Here is an 18,863-nt window from a genome sequence, read left to right on the forward strand (position 1 = left end):
AATTTCCCATTTCCTTCTCTAACTCATTTTATGGATGAACTAAGGTAAACAGAGTTAAGTGACTTGCCTAAGGTCACGAAACTAATAAATGTCTGAGGCCAGGTTTGAATTTAGAACCATGAGTCTTTCTGACTTTAGGCTCAGCACTATCCACTTTGCTACCTAACTGCCACTTGGAATTTATGTCAAGAATCAAGTACTAATACTTTAAGATTTGCAAAGCATTTTACAGATACTGTCTCATTTTATCCTTACAATCCTGGGAGGTAGGTGCTACTATTATGATCTTCATTTTACAGATGAGGGAACTGAACATATAGAGGCAAACAGGGTTAAATGACTTGCTCAAGATCACACAGCTAGTGTCTGAGTCCTTGGATTCAGTTCACCCTGACCCCCAGTCCAGGCCTCAATCCATTGTAACTGCCCCTAATGCCCAGCCACTTCTTCAGAAGTAAAAGATTTTATATATTGGATTATTTGCCACCTAGGGGAGGAGATTAGGGGAAAGAAGGGAAAAAATGTAGAACACAAGGTTTTGAAAGGGTGAATGTTGAAAATTATCCATGTATATATTTTGAAAATAAAAAACTTTAACAAAAAAATAGAAGGGAAAAAAGTGAAAGATATTAACCTAAACTTAATTTCTGCCAAACTTCCAGTACTTCTAACTATTGAATACAGTTCTTCCACAGTGGTTCCTCTTTGGGGTTTAACAAATATGTAAGTTGTTATATTCAAATGCATATGGAGATTGGAGGTCTATTTTTGTTTGTGACCTTGTTTTTATTTAAATATTGTTTCTCTAATTTGTTTCACTGATCTACTTTTTTGTTGTCCAGTACCAAACACTTGTGTTGAAATGTAATTTGAGATTTGCTAATAATATTTCTGCTTCATTCCTACTTCTCCCTTTAATTGCCCCAGAAAGACCACTTTGAGTTCCTTCAAGTGGATGTTTTTATTTCAGTTCTTTCTATAAATAACCACTTGGCAATCTGATTGCTATAGCATTAAACCTGAAATTTCATTTCAGTACAGGGTATATAGTCATTTTTATTATATTGGTGCAGAGTAATACAGAAAAATAAGCTTATTTGTCTTTCTCTATTCTAGCAAAAAAGTGTTCTACAGTCTTATTTACAGAAATTCTGAATGTGTCTTGGTATGTTAACATCTTCAGTGGTTTCCTATTGCCTTTAAGATAAAAGACAAACCCTTCAACACTCTCACTTAAAAATCCTTCACAATCTGACAACAGCCTAACAGTCCAGGCAGATCTTATATTATTCTCCTTCACATGCTGCATGTTCCAGATGAACTGACAAGAATTTGGCACTCTTTTCTAGCTCTGTTGCATACTCTGTCCCCCTCATGCCTAGAATGAGTCATTCCCTTCTTATCTCTGGCTCTATTTACCTTAAGCCTCAGTCCATGTGCTATTTCCTCTGAGAAATCTTTTCTCATCCCCTGAGTTAATGAATTTTTTTTTTTTTGGTAAATTAGTATTGATATACTTATTTGTTTACATGTCATAATAGTCTTTTCCTGCTTTTCTTCTATATACTTACCCCTTTGGTAATCTCATTCATTTCAGTAGCTTTAAGCATCACCTCAATGCAGATGACTATCAATTCAAATCACTTTCTTGGAGTTCCAGCTTAAAAATGCATTAAGGCTTTTGGAATGACCTGTATGTAATTGTTTGTATACATACATAAACACGTGTGTATACACACACACACATATGTATGCAACTATCCTAAGTGTTATTAAAAAATAATCTCTACTGTGAATTTCAATCTGAACTCATTTTTTTCAGCATAAACTGCCCTCCCCCAAACCCAAAACAAACCACCATTCATCAGAAAGAATTTTGTAAACATAGCTTTTTATTTTTATCTGACTCTTGAAAAAGAAATCTAAGCCCCACCAAAACCAGCATTTACAAATCTTAGTAACTGAACACAGAACCCAATATTCTGATGATTAGTTTTCTACACAATTACTAAACTATGTTTTTAGATTGCTTTTTTAAGAATGGAGGTCTATTTTTCTGTTTGTAACCTTGTTTTTATTTTAAAATAACAGTATCACCCTCAAATATTAAACTTTCATAGAAAACTGAAGTATTGCCTCTAGAGGTCTGAATGTCTTTTCATTTAAGTTTATTTTGAGTATTCTCATGTATATCTTTCAGAAATAAGTGCACTTCTAAAGGGACAAGGAAAAAAAAACTTTAAATAAAAATAAAGTGAAAATATTAGGTTAAAAATAAAATATTCACCTAGAGAGACAAGAGAATATATTTAGGGGCAGAGGATCTCAGCTTATCAACATAGAGATCTACTTTCTTTGGAAATTGTAAAAAAAAACTGGACAACTGATTTTCTTTTTTTCACCCCCAACAAAGTAGAATACGGATATTCTGTAGATCTTCCATAGATAAGCATTAAAATAATGTACTTACATATGGAAAAAGTTTCAAAATATACAGATTCCCAGGAATATATGTAGGGGTTAAAAAACCCAAAATAATCCAGTACATTTAATTTCATTAATGTTTTATGATGATCTGTGGAGATCAAAGAATGTTTCCAATATTTTACAATTCTTATTTCCCATCATCACCAAATAATTTTATTAAAATTAGTTTGCTAAGAAATCACACATATGACTTCTAAGCAATTCAGTATTTTCTGACAGCTCTATATTTTGGTAAATTTAAAGGAGATTTAAAGCTGTATTAATAAGAAATGTACATAAAGAAAAATAACATAATTCACTTTAATATAAAGGTGGTTTTTTCAATAAAAAAGTCAAAAGTCTACATTAAAATCAAGATATCAAGAAATCTGAGTTACACAGTTTCATATATATTTAGGAAAAATAATTTATAGTAAAACTTCTGTTAATTCAAAATCATGGCAAATTTCAAAGCAAGTGCTATTACCCCATTGTTTAGTGTTTTGACATTTAAATGATGTGATTTACCTGAAATATGGTACATGAGAAATAGTGAAAATTCAGTCTCAATAGTACTTTGCAAATCATCTATTTAACCTGCATCATTAATCAAATTGTAAGCTCACAACGGACAGAGAGTCTTTAATTGCTTTTAGATAGGCACTTAAGAAATGCTTTTGATGAAATGATCTGATGGATTGTGAATCACCCTGTTAACCTGTGAAGGTGAGAAAAGTGACAAGTGATCTAAACAAAATAAACTTTTTATGACTTCCACTAATGAGGAATCAGGAACATTTTTACATTCTTTCCATGAAATAATCTGACAGAAGCAGGCTTGCTAAATTTTCTGCTTCCTTGCAATTAAAAAGAAAGAGTAGATATTTCAGCTCCTTTCACTAGATATTACTATTTTATTTGGCCTTCTGTATCTTGAATTAACAATGTTTTACTGTACTAGTTACTAAGGCAAAGGGGGAGGGGGGAGGAGGGAAATTAAGAATTGGATAAGGTTGCAATCTCCTTGAATCTTACCAAAATACCTTTATCCTATTAGGATAGCTCTTTAAAAAACCAGCATATCTAGTAAAGAATCCTGGAAGCTGAAAATGTTTATAAAAGGCAGTCATAGCTTTCAAAAATCAGAAAGTTAGTCAAATTGAGATAACCCAAATCAAAATTTTAATAGCTTTCGCCTTTAGGACACTCAATCACACAAACGAAACATGGAAAAGAAAGATGAAATCATGGATGAACACATAACAGAAATTCAAATATTGGAACTGAACATTAGGTGGTAAAAGTAAAAGCAAATGTTCTTGAGACAGATGTGGGGTTACCTAGCAGCAATAACTATAAAAGCTTTTAACATTTTGCATAATGCTCATATGTAATTTTTACTATTCAAAAGCAGGAAACCTCCTAAGAGCAAACCATCAGTCTAGATTCTGGAAAAAGGTCAGTTACAATAACTGTAGTAATTGACTGCTTTCATTGCTTGGAGACAAATTATTAGGGCATTCTTAGATAACGGATTTCTCTTTTAACTGTTAGGTCCCTATGAAATGCGAAAACTTCAGATAGTCATTTCAGAACTAAAATATAGAGCTATAAAAGATTATCTAACTTTCAGGCAAGACAAATTCACTGGCCACATCATTGGATTTGAGAATGAATTCTTACTTCCCTCCCCCCACCCAATCCAAAAAAACCTTGGCCAACATTCACTTCGTGGAACCCATCTACTTAAACCACAGTGATAAAACTAAATGTGAATAATATTGCCCTTGAATAAGTTAACCTCAATCAAAACCCTTTCACATCCTAATATATCATTCCCAATGGAAAATAAAAATTCCTCTTAGTCATGAACACCCACTCAATTCAGGATCTTTGGTACATTTGGAGTATAATGACTAATGGCACAATAACACAAGTACTACCAAAGAAGAGACTTTCATTCAATGAAAGAAAAAAATAACAAGAGTGATATGTACCAACTTTATCTTTCTGGAAAGCCAAAAATAAAGAGATCTTGGCATTTCTGTAAGTACATTATCATGTTTAGAAGGTTGACATTTAAAAAAATAGTTTAATAAAAATACACAAATTCTACATATAAGCAGTCCTCATAGTCATTTCTTAAAACCAACTTGCTATAATTAACTGAAAATAATACCATGTTCTCTGTAAAAAAACAAAACAAAACACAAAAAAACCAAAACCAAACAAATCCTTTTGCCTTAAAGAAAGCAACTGGATGATCTCTATATTATATAATTATATCTCCCTAAGAGTACACACAGGGATGTGTACAAGTCAACAGTAATTCTGGATGAAAAGCAAATGGATTAGTGTTGTTTTTAAGTGAAGGTGTTGTACTTCCTTATCCGGCTCATAAGCTTGTCACCCTGTATGGTGGAGTCTGCACAATAACTTGATGATAAACCTAATTAACTTTAAATAACCAGTGTATTTCCTATTTCTATTAAAATCATTATTTAAATTGTCTTCATATATGCTCTATGGATGTTGAAACCAATAGGGCAAGTGTTCTAACAACAACTATGGAAGATGGCTTTTATCTTGATTATCTAAATCCATAAGGTTTGCAAGAAAACAGCAATACTGCACCATGACCTACAGGTTAGCCTATGTTGCTTTAAATGATATGTGTTTCTCCTGAATTGATTAGAAGTGTTACAGTACAAAGCCACAGTACACAGAGGCAGAATGGACGTAATATGCGCGAAGGCAGTGCAGTTACAAAGGGATGTACACTCCTTTTATTCCAGTACCTTTGTATAATAAAGTTAACAAAAATAGTCAAATATTAAAAAAAATCCAGCTGGCACTGCCAACTAATTCCTGTAGAAGTCTTAGAAATCCTAATCCTGTAGAATTTCCTCTTGAAGTCGATGAGCACCACCGTCCTTGGGAATATTTATTTCAGTGTATTGTTATCTACGCCAAGCAAGCCTTGGTGATGCAGCTACCTGAGTTCTTTTGGGGTGTGGGCAATGTGTGAGTTTCATTCACAATTTCCCAGCTTTCATGTAGGAAGGGATAGAACCACGCTGAGTAAGCCCTTCAAACCGCTTATAAGTATAATTGAGAAAAACCCAGTCTTTGGATTTATAGTCCGGTTCTGTGGTATTTGGCACTGTAAAACAGAGAGAGAAAGTTAACTGTGTACAAAGGAATTCCAAAGAACTTTTACAATAAAAGAGAAGAACATGAAGGAGAATGTCTTTCTGTAGTCTTTATAAAATCAAGAAAGTTTAAAGTGGTATCTTTCTTACCTGGTTGTAAGATATCAGATTCAGGAAATTCATCAAAATTTGATGTATCATCAATGCTTTTGATTTCTATGGGAATTGCTGCTGGTCTCTCCCTAAAAATGCCAAAGAAGAGCATCCGAAGCTAGGGTAAATAGAAATATACTTCCAGTTGTCCATTAACAAACAAACAAAAAAATCCCATTCAGAATTCTGCATGCTGTTCTCTGGGCATTACAAAAGAATAATAGGAAGTCTGTTTGAGAAATGTATTTTAAATTTATAATTTAAACAAAAGATTTCCTGCAATTTAAAATAAAAAACTTTATTTAATATTAACTCAATATTATCATGTACTCTATTTTCATAACTGTTGTCTCAGTCTCACCTACTGCCAAGGAAGGAAAGGAGAAATAGAGGAAGAAAGTAATACATTTACAGCAAAAATTGAAGAATCCTTTATCTAGACAATATCAAATTGTGTCTTGTGTTCTATGTCAGTAGCTAGTTGCAATCTGATTTAGCCAAGATTGGAACATTCTGTAATCTGGAAAGTGATCTTATCCCTTAACAAGCAATCAGAAGTGATCACTTGAGAGTGGTCTTTTCACTACCCACCTCTATAGGGGAGAGGGTAGTATAGGGGAAAGAGAAAAGGGATTACAAAATATTTCTTAAAAAAGAAATTGATTATATCTGTTTGCTAAAAATGCTAACTTATAGGAAGTGAATGGAGAGAATTTGGAACTGAAAATAAAACAATTAAAAAAATGAAACAGAAAAACAAAATGCAAACTTAGCATCATAGTTCTACATCTGGTAAAGAACCCTTTAATCCAGTGACCTCATGTCACAAATGAGGCCCAGGGAAGTTAATACACAAGTAAGGGAGAATCAGAGTGAGCATTTGAACACAGGTCCTTCCAGCTACTATATTCAATGTTTATTCCACTGTATTCTTCAGCAGACATGCATATTATTTTCACATGCTCAAAGTTTTGATCAAGCAAAAGTTCTTATGTCAATCAATAAAAACAGGTCTAAACCAGCCTGAAGTCAGGAAGACCTGAGTTCAAATCTGGCCTCAGACACTTAACACTTCCTAGCTGTATGACCCTGGACAAATCACTTAATCCCAATTGCCTCTGCTAAAAAAAAAAAAAAAAAGGTTTAAACATAAAAAGCTCAACAGAGACACAATTGTCCATTTTCAAATTCTTTTTTAATTGCTGAAATTGACACTTTGAAGTTAGTCAATTAGCTTTAAGTTACACACGCTAATGTGAAAGTAATTATGAAAAATGGATTTCATGTTTTAAAAACATCAACTATCTACTACCACAATGAAATTACTTTTTAATCAGGGTTCTAACAGGATATGATGAAACTGATCTCTAGCATTTATTTATTTTTTTAACTTATTATATATGATAATCTCTCAACAGGAAAATGTAAATAAACCAAATGACTTTCTTGCTAACTTTTACCAGATGCTTCCCTAAAGCTGGGCTCCCCCAGCGGCTTAGAGAACATCCCATATTGAGTGTGTGTTCCCCAACTGGATTAACTGGACACTGCTGTTCACATCCACAGTCCTCTCTCTCCATGGGAAGGTGACATCTACCTCTGTGATAGCACTAGACCCTCCCCCACAACAGTGCCTTCCAATTTTTCAGCCAGGTAATCTCCCCACATCCCTAATGCTTTAGAGAAGGAATCCTATTGCCTTTGAGCATGGCTGGGGCAGGGATAGGAACCTCAGCTTAGGATGTGCTAAGCTTTAAACTCGGGGGTAGAAGCCTAGCCATATGGTCAATTTTCTTTTTCTTTTTTTTTTTTAAACATACCTGATGTGTCCCCAATCTACTCCTTCAAAAAAAGGATGATCCTTGATTTCCTCTATTCCACTGTTTCCAATTCTGTTTTCTGAATCAATACAGAATCTATAATATTGAAGCAAGTTATTAGTATAACAATCAAGATAGCTCGAAAAAGTTATCAAATAAGTTATTTGGAGTAATTCATCTTTAACTGATGAGTACAAAAGATTCTATATTTGTAAATTTTGGAGGAAAATTACATTCTTCAATTCTTTCTGTGATCATCTTTCCAATAACTGGGTGTATACTTTCTGTCTCCCTAACTAGCCTTTCCTCCCCAATCTTATTCTGTAAACATAATCAAATTTATTCTGTCATTGCTCCTAGAAAGAGTATGTATCAATCTAATTCCTTTAGGATTCCTTGCAATTTTCCAAATCAAAAATATCCCTCCCTCTTTACTACTTCTTATATACATTGTCTCACCTTCAGACTGTAAAGTATATGCATTGCCTCCATGAAACTGTAAACTTCTTGAAGATAGATTGTCTTTGTTTTTGTAGCTATATACAGTATACACTGTGCTCTTACATTATTATTCAAATACATATATTCAAATTCAAATTTGAATATATAAATTTAAAATATCACTGTTTTTTATCATCCCAATTAAGAGACAGAACAGGTTGTTGCTGAAGGTACATTCTTTATCAGTATATCCTAAATCCCTATTAGAATTGCTTAACAGATTAAAATATTCTGCTACATTTTAATTATTCAACTTTAAGATTTCAATGAGTCATTTATATAGATTTGGCACTAACCTGAGAATTAGGTCCTTGGCTTTCTCTGATATAGGTACTTCTGGAGGAAATACTAGAGTTTCTTTCCAGTTCATAACTTTCCTGTAAGTTTCTTGTGGTGTTTCAGAACAGAAGGGTGGATATCCTACATATCAAAGATAACAAAGTTTCATCTGATTTTTTGATCAAATACAATAAGAATTATAAAAGTCATGACATGTGGGAAGATATAATAGACTTAATCTACTTGGTTCTGTAGGGTAGAAGCAAGCTGGGATGCACAAAATCTTAGTGTTAACTGATTCATTTCTATTCTTCAGCTTATATACACTTAGTTTATTATACTTCTTAAGTTCAGTTCTTTTCCTCTATTCCCACTGAACTCACATCAAGATGGTACTTCATTGCTGTCTTCCTATATTATTTTCTGATTTCTGCCTCTGCTTTTCACTCAATCCTTCTTATACATGGCTGGTCAGATGTATTTTCTTAACTATAGCTCAGTTCATATTACTTTTTGCTTAAAACTTCTCTGTCTTCTCTGTTCTGGTTTAATTAATGATTTAATACTACTCTACCTTTTCAGTTTTATACAAAACTGCTTCTCTTCCCTTCTTCTCCACTGAAGTCAAAGCAGACCTCTCCTAAGTACCAGGTAGGTATTTGTACTTTTCCAGTTCTATGCCCTTATCCAACCTATTACTCATGCCTGAAATAAAATAACCCTTGCCACCTGTTCAATTCTTACCCATTCTCTAAAGACTACCTCAAATATCTCCTAATCAAAGATATCTCCCCTACTCTCCTCAATCGGAAATGGACTTTACTCCACTGATACTAATGTGTCACTTTGGTATAACTGTTATTATTAACTTAACATACATTATTTTATATCCATTTACAAATATTATAAATATCAAATTCTCTGAATAAATTATAAGCTCTATGAAGGCAATCTTATCTAACTTTAGATCTTTCTTAGCACAGTGATCTGCACCCATTAAATACTTAAGAAATGTTTGTTGAATTGAATTAATACAATTTCAAGGTTAGTATGAACCTTATTGCTTATCTAGTCCCACCTTTCTTAAATAGTTCTCTAGTATATCTCAGATAAGTAGTTAATCTGGCTTGTGGCTTGAAAACCTCTAGACTATTGTCTACAAGAAAAGCATGAAATTTAAGAATTCAAGTCCTTGTCTGAAGGCTATCTCTGTGACCATGGAGAAGTCAATCAATCAGTCATCATTTATTATGTACGTTCTAGGTGTCAGGAACTGTGACTACTTTCAAGAATTCATGTATTCTGTTAAATGCATGTAAGCCCTCAACCTCAGTTTCATTATCAGTAAATTGGTATTTTACTTATGTCTCTCTGAACCAAGAGATAATGGACTCTCAGCAAAGAAAGAGATATATATTTTTGAACACAGACAATGGGGGGAATTTTAAATTGTTTTAAAACTTTGTGTATTTGTTGCATAGTGTTTTTTTTTTTTTTATCAGTGGTGGGTGATGAGTGTTAGGGTGGCCTCTCAAAAAGAGAAAAAGAGAAAAGAGGGTCCTAGAAACACTTTTTTTAAATGCAGAGAAAAGCACAGAAGGAAGCACAAGCAGAAGACCTTTGAAAGTTACATGTTAAATTTATTATATGCTATAAAAAGAAAAGCAAGCTGCAGGTGACAGAGATTCACAGTTTTATGTTCAATCCTGTTTTCTTGTTCTACTTTGCATATGGCAATGGCAATTCTTTTTTAGTCTGTGTACTTCAGAATAAAAAAAATTTAAAAATACTTCCACTACTTTGAAGAATTTTTGTGAGGAAAGTAAATGATGATATTGCTGTTACAGCTGATAATCAAGTCCTAATATTAGTGAAACACTTAGCACAGTGCCTGGCACATAATAGGTGCTTTTAAAAAATCCTCTTCCCTTCTTACTAAGCACATACCATCTACAGGTAATGTAGAGAATTGGGATTAAAAAGACAAATACAAAATGGTCCCTTCCTCAAGGAGCTAACATTTTACCAAGGGAATACAAGACATACACAAATATATATGGGATATAGACTTGGCCTTGAGGTTAGTTCTCTCTACTATACTACTATACCAAATCTGTCACTATACCCTGGCAGAGAGAGGGTCAGGGAATGTGACCCCTGAGCTGAATCTTAAAGAAAGATAAGGATTCTGAAAGGCACAGAAGAAGGAATTCTAGGTGGAGGAGCCAGTGAGAGGGATGGGGACATAATGACAAACTGAATTGGGGAATAGCTAATAGCCCAATTTGAGTAGAATAAAAATGCTTAACAGTAAATAATGTGAAATAAGGCTAAAAGGAAATATAATGTAAATATAATATAAAAGGCCATAAGAACTGGCTGGAGGAGTTCTTGTTTTATCCTGGAGGCAACAGGTAGCCATTAAGAGACCAACTAAATGATGTATTCAATTCCAGTAAAATAAAGGATTCTTTGGACCACAATTACATAACCTAACTCAATGTGTTTTAAAAGAGAATAGGTACTGGATAACATATGTAAAAGTTATAAAGTATAGATAGGTAGAGATTAGACCCATCATTTCATTGGTATGAATGCTTGCTCACTTGACTTGATTTGACTATAGAGAATTTCCAGACAGTTTATCACTTCTCTGTAACACAAAGCAGCTAGAGGTAGTGACAATTAATGGCCAATGTGCCGTATTCAGGCTTTTAGAGCTGGCTTTAAGATTAACTCTCTATTCACCATACCACATTGCCCCTCTCAATATATATAAAGGACTTTAAAAAAGTACTTCTATCTCCATTTTACCACAATGATTGTATGAACATATCTCTAAACTCTATTCTCAGAAAAATATAGATGAATATATTAAAACACATTTAACATCTTTTAAAACACTTAAATATGTTGAAAATATGCATATCCAAAGTTCCTATTATTATTATTTTTGCCAGAAACAAAAATAGAATTAATAACTTCCTAAAAACAAAAACCACAAGATGTATACTAAGTATGTTCTGTCAGAGCCCTTTAAGAACATTTATGTACTGCAGATTGAAATTAATAATGAAAGTCATACCGATTAGCATTTCATACATAATGACTCCCAACGACCACCAATCACACAATTTGTTGTACCCAGTCTGCATGAATACTTCTGGAGCAATGTAATCTGGAGTTCCAACTGTGGAATATGCCTGAAAGAAAAGACTTTGTCAAAGATACACTAACAATGTTCCTAATATTCTTTGAAAATTTTGGAATAAGTATTATTTAAAATGAAAAGCACTTATAAATTCTTTCAAGCAACATTTACTTTTTACAAGACAGAGCTAGAGTATCTGGAGTACAAAGATGGATACATATGAAAGGCTTTTGATCTATATCACTAGTAGGAAAATCCCACATCAATGAGATAATAAATCTATTAAAGGCAAAAGAATCAAATTTCTCTATCAAATCTTTTATCCAAAGTAATAATAAACAGCTAAAATTATAAACTGCTTGCACATAGTAGGGTACTCAGTATATTTTGAAGGAACAAAGCTAATCTTTTGGTGAAGAAGCTAATGAAATGACCAGACTACAAACATCAGGAAGAAGAAGAGGGCATTTTTAGGATTAATAAGCATTAAGAATTAGATAGCATAATTTTTTTATGTGGCTGTATTTGTGCTCAGCACTATGCTGCTGGGAATATTAAAAAAATACAAAAGACAGTTTATGCTCCAAAGAGCTAACAATCTAATGGAGGAGACAACATGCAAACAAATATATACAAAGCAAAAAAAAAAAAAAAATATATATATATATATATATATATATATATATATATATATACACACACACACACACACACACATATACACACACACATAGAGAGAGAGAGAGAGTATGAGTGTGTGTGTGTGTAAGTAAAAGTCATTGGAGAACAGTTCCCATAGAAAGTATTTTAGTTTGGAAGTCAGGAAGCAGGAAAGGGAGAATACTCTTAATATAGAGATTACTTCCATTGATATTTATAGGGCAGCCCATGATAACCTGAAATCCTAAAAGAATTGCCTGGAACCTTGAAAGATTAAATGACTCATCCCACCATATAATGTGTTAGAAGTGCAATTAAGATCCGATCTTCCAGATTCCAAGACTTATATTTTTTTATGCAGTCTCTCTATTCCATCTCCATACTACATCTCTCCATTACTACCTAATACATAAAGAAACTGTACAATGAACTTGGTTTTCCTGTGCAAGGATGGAACAAATTCTTTCCATAAATGCAAAATATAAACTCTCCATATTTTAGGAACCATAGTAATTCAAGAATTTCTGTGGTCAAAAAAAACCACCATCAGATTTTGAGGGAATATCTGCCTTTCATCATTCAGTCATTTTCAATTGTGTCTAACTCTTCATGAGGTATTTAGGGTTTTCTTGGCAAGGATACTGGAATGATTTGCTCATCTGTACAGTTGAGGAAACTGAGGCAAACAGGTTAAATGACTTGCCCAGGATCATATGGCTAGTGACTGAAACCACATTTAAACTCAGGTCCTCCTGGCTCCATCACCAGTACTCTGTATACTGAGATGCCTAGCTTTCCCTAGTATCTCTCTAGATCATGCTAAAAAAGAAGGAATCCCCCCCCCAAAAAAAAAAAAAAAACCAACCCTATTCTATAATAATCTCAATGAGCACAACTATAACAGTCAAGGTGAAATCAATCTGATAGCATAAAGATCCTGTCTTAAAAACTACTCACCAATTGTCTCCTATTTTTCTTCCATGTTTCTGCTTTTCTTTTTGAGTTCATGTTCTGAAATGCTAATTTCAATAAAACAAAGAATGAAGATACAGTGAAAAAAACTGAGCCAAAAAAAAAAAAGACACAAAAAATTGAACACAAAGCTTTGACTTGGCAATTTCATTCTAATAATATAAACTTTTACAACTTAAAGCAATTTCATCTTGAAAAGCAACTTAACACAGTAACAATCAAGTTCCTGAAAATAATACAGTTTGTTTACTAAAAAACTCTAAAACTTACAGAAATCACTTGGTGGATTATGTGTAAGGTTCCTATAAAATTCAGTCCTATGAGCTTTCTTTAAGCCTGTGCATAGGCCAAAATCAGACAACTTTACATGTCCCTGAAACAAAAAAAGGATCTGGTTAAATCTCAGAGTACCTTTTGTGACTGATTTGTTTTAGTAGATTTAATTTGGAAATATACCTTGTAAAATATCTAGTATAAGATGAATACATATGAAGATATTAAATCCTGTATGATGATCTGAGAGAGTAGAATCCCATATAATAGTAAAAATCAGTAGGGATCTACAAATTAAGGAATAAAATAAGTCTTTGCATAGCCTGGAGGCTAAGAATGGCTTAAAATTTTTAAACTAGATTTGTTTTAAAATGCAAAAATCATTCTTAGCTGTGAAGACTGATAAAACAGGATTTGGGTTTGATCCAGAAGTTAAGATTTGCTGACCCATGATTTATAAGGTTGCTAGATACTCAAACATATTAATATTGTCATATTTAGATTCTTGATGCCATATCACTCATATTCCTACCCCAGCTTCCTGATTCTGTGAAATAAAATGGTTTATTCTCAATAAAAATTCAATCTGCCCATTTCCATTTGGAAAAATTTATAGCTAATGGTGACAAAAGAAGAAAGATGGTAAACAAAGGGATAGTGAGAGTGCTATGGAAGACGTGCTAATACTCTGTTGATGGAACTGTGAAGTATGCCAGATATTCTGGAAGACAAATCAAAATTATATTTTTAAAAAGTTACTAATTTGTATATATTGTGACACTTCAAGGCATATACCCCAGGGACATCAAAGGCAAAGGGAAAGGTTTGATATATAAGAATATGTTTAATGCATTTTTTTTCATAGCAAAGATGTGAAAGCAAAGTAAGTGCACATTAGTTGTGGAATGGCTAAAAAAAATTGTGGCATATGAATACAATGCAAGAGTACTATATTGGGCAGGTAAAGTGGTACAGAAGTAAGAGTGCTGAGCTGGGATCAAGAACCATCTGAGTTTAAATTCAGCCTCAGACACTTATTGGATACCTGTGATACCTGTCTCACTTTCCTCAACCATAAAAATAGGAATTATAGTAGCACCTCTCTTACAGAATTGTGAGCAATAAAACTAAGAAAATATTTGTAAAGCTTCTACATAACACAGTGCCTGGTACACAGTAGGCAACTAATAAATTCATGCTCCCTTCCCCTCCTCATAAGAAATAGTAAATATGAAGAATTTAGAGAAATTAGGAAAATCTTGAAGTCTTCCTAAAGAACAAAGTAAGCAGAACCAGAAGAACAATTTAAACAGCAATGTAAAGGAAAACAATGTCAGAATTCTGATCAATGCAGTGACCAATCATGACTATAGAAGACTGACGGTGAGGACAGCCTCCTATTCCTTGGCAGAGAGGTGGTGGACCACAGGTGTGGAACGAGGCATACATTTGCAGACATGACCAATGTGTTGATCTATTAGCTTGACTATACTTATTTTTAATAGGAGAAAGTGCTATGGAACATTTGCAGGTGGGGTTGAAAGTCATCAGGAAGTGACAATGAAATATAAAAAGAAAAGACCATTATTATCAATAAAAACATTAAGGGGGAAAAAACCAACAGCTCCATTTCTTTACCAAATAATAACCAGCAGGTTAAGAGCTTATCAGTTCATTCACATGCCTTGGCATCCAATAAGAGGTTGTCTGGTTTGATATCTCGGTGAATGAACCCCAACTGGTGAATTGCATCGATAGCCAGAACAGTCTCTGAAATATAGAACTGGGTTTCTTCTTCTGTCAAGGTATCTTTCTTCATTAGTAATGTCATCATGTCTCCTGAATGGTGGAAATTAAGAGGCATGTTATATGGAATGCCTCAAAAAGGGAATTAATTGTACTTAGAGAGTATCCTCCAAGATCCCTTATATTGCTAAGTCTACGATCCTATTATTCTGTGGTCCTATATGTGCAATTTCTGTAGAATTCTGTAGTCAATGTCAGTTCTATACATCTTCAATATCTGGGGGAAAGTGTTTACAATATAAACACCGTAGGGATTTGTTCCTAGAAACCCACCATCACCTTGGAGCTTCAATGACTATTTGAATTCAAGCTAATACTAAGTTCAGAGACCCAGCCAAACTGAGTCAAGCTGTAGAAGACCAGTCAAGGTTCCTAGTTAACAGACATCAAAAGGGCAGGAAACCCAAGAATGGCTTCATGAACAAAACCTTCACTCAAGCCTCAAACTCTCCCTAGATTGAAGCAGAAATGGGCAGTAAAATAATGACAATGATGCAGTTTCCTATCTTGCCTTGGGGCTATTCATAGCTTTCTACTTCAAGGGGTAAGCCTGAAAGCAAAAACTGGGAGCTCTAAATCTTGTTCTTATTTCTCAGGCTCTGTTTTGTAGCATTGCTTTCTTCTCTCTGAAGCCCCAAGTGAGGAGCTGCTTCTCTTCCTTTCTCTCTTCCTGCTCAAATTTTCATCTCTGGGAGTCTCACCTTCTCTTTAGCTTCCTGCCTTTCTTTACAACTTCCTCGATTTACTTGTGTCCAATTTCCTTCTGTTTTTCTATTACCTATTACTTGAGTACAAAGACCCCACACTCAAGATTTTCCAGGACGTTCAAGTAATCTATATATACACTAAAATAAAATAAAAACCTTTAGGAAAACAATGTCCATCAAATTATTGTCCTATATTTATGTCTTACGTTCCTATAAAGAATAAACTATATTTTTTCTCTATTTTCTCACAACTCACTGACCATTTACAATCTGGCTTCTGATCCTATAATTGCAGTAAAATGCACATTCCTTAATAGCAGAGAAAATATATATATATATATATATATATATATATATATATATATATATATCCTTAGCACTTAGCCAAGTACTCTGCATATTATGAGTGCATGTTACAGGATAAATGTTTGAATTAAATCTATTTCACATATCAGATAATTTCAAACTTACATCTTTCTTGGATTTCTTGAAATTCTGCATCACATCCCCTGCTCCCAAGCCCCAGATATATTTCTTTGTGGTTATTTTAGAATCTTTCAGTTTAAGGTTCAATGTAGGTGTCATCCTCCAAAACCTCCTCTGATGTCTTCAAATCAAAGGTTTCTCTCCTTCCTCAGCTATTCCCAGAACATTTTACCTGGATTTCTCTTTTTCCTTTCCTCCCTTGTGGAGATCTATGATTTATCTAGTATCTCTAAAAGAATGTAAGTTACTCTATACCAGAGACTTTTTGTTTTTAATTATTTCCTTTTGGTCTTTGTATCCTAACTCCTAGCACAGTGATTTGAAAAGAATAATGCTTAATAAATGTTCATTGAATTGAATTTATGTTATAAAAGTTGTCAGACCTTGTGTTCCAATTTGTGGTCTCTTGGACCTCTCTTAGAGAGAATTTAGAAAGAAATCCAGAATTAAAATGAATGAACATTTATTAAGTGCCTATTATATTCAAGGGACTCCACAGAAGAAAAAAAGATAAAAATAACAATGTCCCTCAAAATGCTTACATTCCTCCAGAGAATATTATATTCTACTGGAAGAAAAAAAAAATCTCTTAGATGCCTCTATTCGTATTTTTTTTTAAAGTTCTATTATTGTCTCTTCTTTCATTGAATCTTGGAGAAAGATAAAACTGGTTTTTGTTCTTTCTGTTATATTCTGACAGGATTAATAGCCATTCTAACTGTGGACAAGGTCCTCTCACTGGACTCATGGAAGAGAATGTTTAAGAAAGAAAACAACCCTGATTCTTAGAGAACTATCTTTTTATGTTTTACTCATGGCTAAAATGAAAAATCAGGCTTTGCCTAACTCTTCTGGAATTTATTCTCTTATGTAAGCAGATCAAAGATGCTTTAAGATTCAAAAGAAGGTTTTCTTTTTTATATAGTCTTATTTTACTACATGGCCATTGTTGTCAGGCATTAAAAAATATTTTTTAAAATTTTACTTCAAGGTTCCACTAAGTTTTATTTAAAGTGAGGGTCCCAGTGCTGGAAAAAAAAATAAAGTTTGAGAACTAATGTCCTAGAATATTTTCATGGTCAAGGAATATGAATTATGTTGAATTAGTAGGAATGATATTCATTGAACCAAATCTTTCCATCTCAAGCTAGAAATGATTCTAGGACATAAAAGGTCCCTGATTCATTAATTCTGTAACTAATAACTAAAGTATACAAGCCAACTTCTATATAAATTAATATTGTACTTTCTATCATCAAACATAAAAATGACATGGTTATATTGGTTTGTCACTGCTCTTGTGTTTGTTTTTACCTCCAGGGAGAAATTCCATGATTAGATAAAGATTCCTTTTATCTTGAAAACTATAAAACATCTTCACAACCCAGGCACCATCTGCTTCTACCAATATATCTCTCTCTGCTCGGATATGGGCCACCTAATTTTAAAAAGTAAATACAATACACATTAATGTTTAATTTTGATAAATTAGTGAGTTAGTGCTTTTCCTGCAGTAATAAGGAGCTCTAGGATTAAAAGGAAAAAAAAAACACCTAGTGACCTCTTTAAAATATCACATTTGAAAATAACAGTTTATTATTCAGTTTATTTAAGAGCATTTAAATCCAAACACAGGAAATCAGAGGAGAAATCCTTAACTGTAACCTAATTTCCTGGCACTAGATAAAGTGAATTTACTTACCAAAAGTATAAAGCAAGGGTGGGAATTTTTAATTCTAAGCTTTGAAAAAAATATCTTAAGACAATAAATAAAGGAAAAATGGTAAACTTTTAAAATGTACCCAGTATAGGCTCAGGAAATTATTACATCAGTGGGAATAAAAATGTCTGGATTATCTGTAAATGTCTCAAAGCCAAGTTAGAAATTATGTTCCTCCAAAGGTATCCAAAGGCTAAGGAGCACAGAGTATCACAGGAAAGATCAGGTTACAGTATTTTGCTTCTGAATACAGTGGCATTGCATGGATACAATTGAACACCTGACAAAATAGAAACGTATTGTGTGGACATGTGTGCATGCATGCATGTATGTGTCCATCCTCAAACCTATTTTTTCATTATTACAGGGAGGAAACTCCCTCTACCAATCCAGATCAGTTATTGGTTTGCATCTAAGCAATATATAATCAATACTTTCAGATGGTTATAAATGTTGTACAATACAATACATACCTGTTCTTTTTCAAGCATGTCAGCCTTCCTCAATATCTTCATTGCATAGATATGGCCTGTGTCTTTCTTCTGGACAAGGCGTACCTAGAAACAAAAGGTATATTATTCTTCCTGGATAAATTCATGAAACTGGCTCTTTAGAAAGCAGAGTTTAATTAAATAGCAAGAGTTTATTTTGATAAATTATTACTGCATACACCAAAACATTATCTATCTAATGGGAAACACATAGCTATTAATTTAA

At 33.3% G+C, this 18,863-nt stretch overlaps 1 protein-coding gene across 2 annotated transcripts in view; it reads right to left on the reverse strand.

The window, feature by feature from the left end:
- Positions 1 to 1,874: 1,874 nt before the first annotated feature.
- STK38L (serine/threonine kinase 38 like) overlaps positions 1,875 to 18,863 on the reverse strand; it is a 110,037-nt gene continuing 93,048 nt past the window's right edge. For both annotated transcript variants that reach the window (XM_051963349.1, XM_051963348.1), the window contains 10 exons: positions 18,620 to 18,703; positions 17,741 to 17,864; positions 15,112 to 15,266; positions 13,425 to 13,527; positions 13,140 to 13,201; positions 11,457 to 11,574; positions 8,389 to 8,512; positions 7,592 to 7,687; positions 5,769 to 5,860; positions 1,875 to 5,629 (listed from right to left, as the gene is read on the reverse strand). In XM_051963349.1, the coding sequence (XP_051819309.1) occupies positions 5,502 to 5,629; positions 5,769 to 5,860; positions 7,592 to 7,687; positions 8,389 to 8,512; positions 11,457 to 11,574; positions 13,140 to 13,201; positions 13,425 to 13,527; positions 15,112 to 15,266; positions 17,741 to 17,864; positions 18,620 to 18,703 (1,086 nt within the window). In that variant the 3' untranslated portion in view covers positions 1,875 to 5,501. The remainder of the gene's footprint in view (positions 5,630 to 5,768; positions 5,861 to 7,591; positions 7,688 to 8,388; positions 8,513 to 11,456; positions 11,575 to 13,139; positions 13,202 to 13,424; positions 13,528 to 15,111; positions 15,267 to 17,740; positions 17,865 to 18,619; positions 18,704 to 18,863) is intronic.

The sequence above is a fragment of the Antechinus flavipes genome, chromosome 5 (assembly GCF_016432865.1).
Source record: "Antechinus flavipes isolate AdamAnt ecotype Samford, QLD, Australia chromosome 5, AdamAnt_v2, whole genome shotgun sequence".
NCBI lineage: Eukaryota > Metazoa > Chordata > Mammalia > Dasyuromorphia > Dasyuridae > Antechinus > Antechinus flavipes.